The 8,912-nt window shown below is 42.8% G+C and overlaps 1 protein-coding gene across 1 annotated transcript; it reads right to left on the reverse strand.

The window, feature by feature from the left end:
* Window positions 1-210: 210 nt before the first annotated feature.
* LECT2 (leukocyte cell derived chemotaxin 2) lies at window positions 211-4,441 on the reverse strand. Its single transcript, XM_083872131.1, has 7 exons — window positions 4,368-4,441; window positions 3,663-3,795; window positions 2,656-2,807; window positions 1,972-2,142; window positions 1,504-1,621; window positions 925-1,076; window positions 211-506 (listed from the first exon to the last, which is right to left on the reverse strand). Exons 1-7 carry the CDS (start codon window positions 4,411-4,413, stop codon window positions 316-318), a joined length of 963 nt encoding a protein of 320 aa, XP_083728257.1. The 5' UTR covers window positions 4,414-4,441; the 3' UTR covers window positions 211-315.
* Between the last annotated feature and the right edge of the window lie 4,471 nt (window positions 4,442-8,912).

The raw sequence follows: 8,912 nt of genomic DNA on the forward strand, positions 1-8,912 counted from the left end.
GACAGGAATGTGCCTTCTCTGCCACTCCAGGAGGGAGTGAGCACTTTGCATTTTAGCTGATTTTTCAGCATTTAAGAAAGCTTATAGCTAGTCATTGCTAATTTCCTGATTCTCTGGTAAATTCACATTCCAACAAAAGCTCAAATTGTTGGTTTTTTTTGTTTGTTTTGTGAGTCCCAAATGTCTTTTTTCATTTTGTGAGTTTTGTGGGGCTCAAAGTATTGAATAGGTGATAGTATAAACTGTTATGCATGAGAAGAAAAACAACTTTTGGATGCTGAGGTGGATTTATTTGGAATTTACTGCATTTCCATTTCAATCACGTTGACCTTTCCCTCTTTCAAGGTTGCTTGTAGGATCCGAGTGGTCGCAGTTCTCAATGTGAATATGGGATGTGATCCCAGGAAATACTCTTTGCATGGGCAACATTCTCCCAAGGACTTGTCCCTTGGAAATTGCACCATGGTATTTTATGGGATGGATACAGAGTAGTTTTACACAGAATCCTGGTGAAGAAACAAGATAAAACATCAGATGGATGAAGCATTTGTTCTTTCGTACTATATTTCAGAAATAGTAACAATCCCTGTCTTGTCCTTTCCACTAGAGATAGCCATTAGTGGAAATACCAAAATACCAATGACCACAGAAATACTATGGTCATAAAAATTAGGTAGTGGTTGGAGTCATTTACTTGGTAGAAGAGGGAAGATGGAAGGCAGGAAGGAAGTGGGAAGTTGTGCTGTAGGAAAGGGAAAAGCTTGAAGACTTTCTGCAGAACTCAGTTATTTGCATCGTAGCAGGAGCAAAAAGCTCTGTATGTAAGTGGATAGAAGAAAACATGGCTAAACTACTTGGCTAACTGCAAGGTAATGCATCCTATACGAGCTCAAGACAAATGTTAAATGAGAGATAGCTATTTACCTGATCCCCTGATTTGGACTCCATCATCAATGGCATTTCCATTGTGGAAGAATTTAACAGGCCCAGAGAGCTGGCCAGAGAAAGGAGCGTACACAGTGGCCCCGTCAGCACAGATGACATCCACTGCCCTGTGCTTCCCTTTGCCATTGCGTCTGCAAACAAGCACATCAGTACAGAAACCTCTGGTCAGACAGCACGTGGTGACATCTGGAAATGGGTTGTTAGGATGGAAATAGTGTCAGCAAACTGGCTGGAGCATCTGCAAAGGCGTGGGTGAGGTCATGTAGGGTGGATGAGTAAAACCATAGAGTCACAGAAAGTTTGATTGTGTGAAGGACATCAAGTCCAACCTTCCACTTGAGATGGGAGTGTTCCCAACACTAGGTCAGGTCAGGCATGGCTTAGTCTGATAAAAATCTCTAGGCAGAGGGGTGTTATGAACTACGTGGGCAACCTGAAAGTTTCCTCAAGTCCACTCTAAGCTTTCAAAGCTGTAATTTTTATGTGACCTAAATAAAGTTTAACTCTTGCTTCAGTTGAAGTACAACAAAACCCTGTGCCTTCCAATTTTTATATTACCTTGGAGCTCCATAGTATCCACAGCCATACTTATCACAGCCTCTTATCTCGTTGGTAGGGTTCCCAGAACACACTGCCGCCCAGCGCCCGTCCTGCTCTTGTGGCAATGGTGGAACATCTTTGAAATACAGGAACACAGCACATCAAAGTTAACTTCCAGATTAACACTTGTGTGTTTGCAACTACTATTGTTTGATTTACAGTTAGGTAGGAACATACTGACATTACATGCCATGCTTGTAGTTGGCTTTTTCTCCATAAAATTTGTAATACTTTAGGAACTATAAATGGAATGTAGACCTAAGCTGGATGGTAATGTTTCTAGATTAGTGTCATTTCATAGAAGAAACACAAATAATACATTTTTAAATACAAAAATTCAAAAGGGGTGTCACAGGTCCTAGAGTGCAAATCTACTCTTAGATCTGAGTTCTGAGTTGCATTTTCTGTTGTTAAGGGTTTTTTTACCAGGTGAAAGCAGATGAGTAGGATCAGACTGGTCGCAGTTCTCAACGTGGATATGAGAAATAATGCCAGGATATACTTTTTGCATTGGCAGCATTCTCCCAAGTTTTTCCCCTCTGCGGATTTGGCCGTGGTACCGGATGGGGTGAATGCAGACCAGCTTCACACAGTAACCTGGGAGAGATGGGAGAGGAAGCGAGGTCAGGAAACATCAGCTGCATCTGCTCCTGGGGTGAGCAAGAAGCATTCCCTGCCAGCCTCTTACTGGAGACTGTTAGGATGAAGCAGAAATGTAGTCAAGGTACCAACAATGGTGAAATCAAAATTACTATATTTGCCAGGGCAAAAAGGAAAAAAGGGAGTTGGAGAATAGAGACAGGAAAACATCCTCTCAGCAAAACTGAGGATATATTTCCGGTGCTTTATTTTTACTATATCCTATTTTTTGATTTGGGGTTGTTATTTTCCTGCTACCTGTTTTTCAACTCCTTTCTCCCCTCCTCTTCAAGAAAAGCAGAGGAAAGGACTACATCCTGCTGGTGCTGCCTTTAGTATTTCAGCATACTAGAGAGGATGTAAGATTAATCAACACTGTGCTTGAATTGGAGAACCACAACAAACCTCGCTCAAATAAATGAAGTGATTACTTGTGCACGCCTCACAGCACACCTGCTGTTAATTACTTGCCTGATCCCCTGATTTGGACTCCATCATCAATGGCATTTCCATTATGGAAGAAGCGGATGGGTCCCGAGAGCTGCCCGCTGAAAGGAGCGTACACCGTGGCTCCATCAGAACAGATGACATCCACACCTGCATGCTTTTCTTTGCCACTGTGCCTGGAGGCAGAAATACATCATTAGAGACATCTCTCAAGGTTAATGTTAGGTATCAATTTGCCACTTAATGCAGGATGATAGCTGAAGCTTGTCTAACAAAAATCTTTTACCGGCAATGAAATTGGACAGAAGTAGCAGGTTTGAAGCATATTTTTTGTTGTTGTTGCAAATTGTTCACATTACTCTGACCTTCTTTAGAGTGGGACGAAATTTCAAATTTAAGGTTATTTTTTATTTTCCAAGGTTCATGGGGCGTTTCAAACTGTTATAGAAAAGTACCATTTTTTAGCCCCAAAAAACATCTGTGCCATGTAAAATAGAATCTTGGCTGGCATTTTCTCACTTCAAAATTGGGAAATTGCATGATGAAGATGGACACTTACAGAGCCTGGGAGAGGAGATGACAAGAAAATGCAGGAGTCACTCTACATATAAAAACATTTTTTCAGAGGACTATAACCTGTTGTTGTATGAGGTCCCTACTTAAAGACAGTGATGCTGACAGATTTTTAGTTTGTGCAGTTGAATCTACTCAGCTTCCTGTAAACTGTTGCTGAGTGTTAGTTAAATTTCTGGAGTATAAGCAACAAGGATAAATGACACAAATCCTTGAAATACTTCCATTTCCTTTACTGTCTGTAATTCCTGTAACAATCCTGCTCCTTCAGCCCTGCATCTGTTGTCAGCAGCGGTATCGCTGTACTTCTGCAAGATTGCCAAGGAATATCCCCAAAATCAGGAAGAGGTTCTGCAGACAGCAGTATTCTGAGTGTCAGCTCTGTGTAGCTGTACTCTTTCTCCTGCCTGAGCACTTAATTTAGGAAAGCAAAGTGACAGCCCAGGCAGGTGCGTTACCTGTCAGCACCGAAATTCCCGCAGCCGTATCGGTCGCAGCCGCGGATGCGGTTGGTGGGGTTCCCACTGCAGATCTGTGCCCAGTGCTGGTGCTGTTGTTGGGGTGGGTGTGCATCCAGCTGCTTGGTGAAAACTTCACATGGAAAAGAGGAAAAACAGGAAAAAATTCAGTCATGTTCAAAGTCCAGTGCAACAGGAAGTGTTTGAGTACAAAATAAGGTGGTTAAAGTGAAAGGTGTGAGGTTGAAGGAGTTTGTACTTTCAGAAACTGTAGATAAAAGGACATTGTACAACCTGCTGTATAGACTTGGTCCATCTTTTCTTGATGTCTTACTTTAAGATATACACACCAAAAAGAAAGCAAAGCTATAGATAAAGATGTTTAAAAATAGCTTGTGAAATAAACTACTTTTTGTTTCTAATGGTGCTGGGTTGATGGTTGGATTTGATGATCTTAGACATCTTTTCAAAACTTAATGATTGTATGATTCTTTCTGAAACCTCCAACTACTTCAATATACATCTCTTAATGCACACCTAATTCCATATTTTATAATAGTCATAACTGTCCACATTACCATAGTTCTTCATAAAACTAGAAGGAAAAAGACTCAGCATTATTAATGTTCAATTGAATTTCAATAGTTCATTACTGTCTGCCTAAACCCCATCCAGCCCAGCTGAATTACAGCAATCCCAACTCACCAGTGGACACCAAGCTGACCAGAGTGACCAGACTGAGAGCTGGCATTTTGGGGCCGTGTCACCCGTGTTCTTTGATCCAGTCAAAGACATTGAACAGCTGCCACCTGAGGTATTTATGTGCTTTTGAAAGCCCAAGTCCATTGTCTTGGCCAATCAGTCTTGAGCAAAGTATTACAGCTCCAGGCAGGTGGTGTTGCCATAGCGGGCACTGTGGAGGTCTGCAGGCTCTAACAGTTGTTAAAGCTGGTTGGGAAAGATGGATAAAATAATTGGGCTCTTGGCACATAGTAACAGATGGAAATTAACAACCTCACATTTCAGGAAACTCTGGTTGAGCTGTTTCTTAACACCTTTTCTTCCTCATCCTGAATGCAAGGGCACATTTAGGCCAAAAATGGTAGGAAGCACAAATATGGTTCAGAGGATTGAGGTGGAGGGAAAAGCTGGTCAAAGCTCTCGAGTGGATGTCACCAGTTTGTCCTTTGCTGTTCATTCCTCCCTGGGTGTTTGTGCCCACCAGAGCTTTGTGACTGAGAACACAGGAAGAGTTTGGTGTTCATGAATATTCACTTATGCAAAGAAAAACAGATGCTTTTGCATAGAAACAGTTATTTTTTCTGGTTCAGCTGAAATTGTCAATTATTTAATTTAAATCCATGAAGTGTGTTCAGTGAAACCCTGTTTTTTACAGTGTAATATTATTAAAACATCTTCAAGTTCTGAAACAACAGTTGCAAACCCACGTTGCATAGGCAAAACTGACCTGAGTTCAATAATTCTTGTTTTTAAAGTGATGTCTTTAGTATTTTCTTGGTTTCAACTATTGTGCTATAAAGCAGACTCTTTTGTATCTCTGGTAATCCTTCAGTTTGATTTTTCTGCATTACTTACAGAAAAGTGTTAGATTCTCTTTACAGACATGTCTTGGGTAATATGAAATTTAAATGCAACATCATGCTTTCACATAAATTATTTGATATTTCAAGTAACAGAAGACTCTGGAAGTCCCACAGATTTTATCCAGAGAAGCAGCAGATGTGTCTCTGCCCCATCTCTAGTTTGCAAAAGCATCTGTACATTGTGTTTTCTGAAAACCTCCATGGAACAAACAGTTGGAGACAAATTTTTCACTTGTGTTTCCAAGCTTTTCCTTGCAGCCAATATTTAATCCCCAAACAATCTTTTAGCCCTCCCTGGAGTTATGGCAAGTGGTTTGGCTAGGTTTATCCCTGCTGCTTTCTTCTCCATCCTGCCAGGAAGAACTGCTGGTTTCCACACTCATAACCACCAAACAGATATTTATGTAAAAGTTATGTCCCTTCAGTCCAGTTTGGATGGGGCTTTTGGTTGTAATTTGCTTAATATAATGGAGTCTTGGCTGACAAATGACACAATGTGCTGGTAAGGGTTCTCAGTGGAACCTTTCAGTGGAACCTCAGTGGGAGTGGAAGTATTTAGGGTTTGGGAATGTTGCTTATCCCTGAACTGAGAGATGGAGTGTGTGACTTTGTGTGATCCTTGCCAGGAACGACCTTCATTGCTTATTGTCCTTCATTTGACACAAGCTCTCTGCAAAACCCCTCAGCTCTCCTTAACAGCAGGAGTCAGCAGGGGAGGTGGTATGGGTGGCATTTTCAATGAAGATTTCATAGCAGAGAGGTTGTAAAGTGTTTTTGAGCTTGGCTAGCTCTGTACTGGCTGCTGGAAGCCTTTTTCCTACTGCAATCAAAATCATTTAAAAATAAAGACTTTTCTTTAGGGGATGCCTGGCCATTCCCATTTGAGGAGTGTCCAGAGGGATTTCTGCAATAATGATCTCTCCCAACAGATTTTATTTCTGATTTATTTCAGTTTGCAGTGGGAGAGTTTTAAATACCTCATTAGATAGCTTTAGCCTGGGGCAGACCTGCCTTGAAAAGCTACTGATATTTATAGACTCCTGTGAACTCACATGCTCCAAATTTTACCAAGGAAAGAATTGCAGCACTTCAGTCTGCTCTATAAAGTCTTGTGAAGGAAAGGCATAGTGTACAGCCAGCCAAGCTGGTAGGCACAAGAAGGGGAGGTATTGCAGATGCACAGAAGCTTTTCCTTGAGTCCTGTTTTGCAGTCTGGTGCTTTATAAAATGGCTCTAAGCTTCCTGCTATTTGCAATTTTTTTCCCCATCTCTCCTGTGTGCAGGGCTGAGCCCAAATTGCTTATAACTGTGTACATTTATTTTTATTTCTTCTCCATAAGAGATCCTAACAGCATTGTATCTTGCTCTGGTCTTTCAAAAACACATCAAAATGCCATTGCTACTGCAATATATCTAATGCACTTGTGGTAAAGTACTCTTAATAAAACAGCTTTCAAGTGTAGGATGATGCATTTGAGATGTCTCAGTGCCTTCCTCATCTTTCCTGGGTGAGCTGTCAGGTGCAGACCTCTCACCTTGGCCATGAGGAAGCTCAGAACCAAAGCTGGAGGGATTCTTGTGTTGGGCACCCAGGATGTTAATATAACGGTTGGTAGGTGCAGTTGTGAAAGACATGAATTGCCCACTTAGCACCCAGTAACAGAAGGATATGGAACAACCCCTGGCATTGCACAGTCCTGGGAGCTGCAGTTGCACCATTTCCTTCCCTGTGGTGGCAGGCAGGCACAAAGATGGAGGGGAGCCAGGTGGGTTAAATTGGGAAATGCTGATTCCTTTCTTTGCACGGGGTGTGAGGTCCCCATTTTCCCTCTTTAATGTCAGTAGTAACTTAAGTGGCTGTGTAAGAAAACCCTTCAAGGTCTTCTGATGGACTAAGCAATTGCTCAGCAGGCAAATGGGAGTGTTTGGGCTGATATCACTGAATCACAGTATAATAGACTAGTTTGGGTAGGAAGGGAACTCAAAACCCATCTCATTCCAACCCTCCCTGCCATGGGCAGGAACCCCTTCCACTATCTCTGGTTGCTCCAAGCCCCATCCAGCTTGGCCTTGAACACTTGCAGGGATGGGGCAGCCACAGCTTCTCTGGGCAATGTGTGCCAGGGCCTCCCGACCCTCACAGGGAAGAATTGCTTCCTAATATCCCATCTAACCCTGCCCTCTGACAGTGGAAGCCATTCTCCTTTGTCCCGCTACTCCAGGCCCTTGTCCAAAGTCCCTCTCCAGCTCTCTTGGAGCCCCTTTAGGCAGGGCCTCTCAGGTCTCTCTGGAGCTTTCTCTTCTCCAGGTGAACATCCCCAGCTCTCCCAGCCTGGCTCCAGAGCAGAGGGGCTCCAGCCCTCAGAGCATCTCCAGGGCCTGCTCTGGACTTGCTCCAACAGTTCCACATCCCTCTGATGTTGAGAACCCCAACAGGCAGAGAAGGAGTTAAGCCTGTTCCTGTCCTGAAGAAATCCCTCCTTTGCTGTTCAGTCTTTCCAGGCTACCCTGATCCTGCTGTGTAAATGATGTCACATTTCAGGAGGGTAAACTGCCAGTTACCAGAGCTTTGAGTGGTACATGCCATGTGTCCATAAACCTTGCAAACATTAGACTTATTAATTATCTCAACATTATCTCTTAATAAATAAACTTGCATAGTATAAGAATAGAATAAGATTTTTTTGAGGAAAAAAAAACCCAGAAAGCTGAGATATAGCTGGGCAATGGTTTGCAGAAACATCAGCAAAGCCAGGACCAAACCATGAGCCAGAGCGAATCTACCCCCACACCAAACCCTGTGGCTTCCTTCCAGCCGTGCTGCCTCCCACTTCTGCTTGCCCACAAGTAAGGGTTGGTTTCTCCACTGTTTCCTTTACACAGTTGGATTCAACCAACGTCCAAAAATTGATAAAGTCCTTCCTCTTTGCTACCTCAGAAGGGCTGTTCCCCAGTGAGCTGGGTAAATGAGTGCTGTGCATTTGATTCCTTGGTCATTTTACAATCTCACAGCTGTAGGTTTGCCAGGTTTGTTGGCAGGTGATTGGAAAGGCAAATCCTCTTCCTATATCTTACCTTTGGCTTGGTCCTTCTTGGCCAGCCCAGTGTTTTATGTGGTAACAAGGCAGTGCTGAGCACCCACCTTCCAGCTGAGCTGTGGACAGCAGGTTATTAAAAATCCTTAAAAGCTGTTTCTCTGAAAAATGAATCATTGTCTATGTGTTAATCATTATAAAATTAAATATATTTCAAGAATGACTGTGGAAAAATTTACCCTGCCACTTGCAATGCAGGCTTTTGTGCTGAAAATCCAGTGGGCACAATGTAAAACAAATTGCACTGACTAATAATTTCAGCTTCTGATCACTGAAATGAGAGGAATTTTGGCCCGGTGATGGACTAAGCCCTGTGCCCACGGCTGAGGCTGTAGTTCTGGTGGGACATCAGCAGGCTGCGCTCCTGGACCAGCAAAGGGCTCAGCACATACCAGGCTGTGGGAAACGCGAGTTTCCTGCCTTTTTTGCTAAGTATGAGCTGAAGACGAAGCTGAAGTTGTGCTACTGCACAATTCTGATTGAAGGCTTCCTCTCAAATTTATTTGCTCTTATTAACAAATATGCCTCGGCCTGAGGTGGGCTGGTTTCAG

This window comes from Zosterops lateralis (assembly GCF_965231275.1).
Source record: "Zosterops lateralis genome assembly, chromosome: 14".
Classification (NCBI taxonomy): Eukaryota; Metazoa; Chordata; class Aves; order Passeriformes; family Zosteropidae; genus Zosterops; species Zosterops lateralis.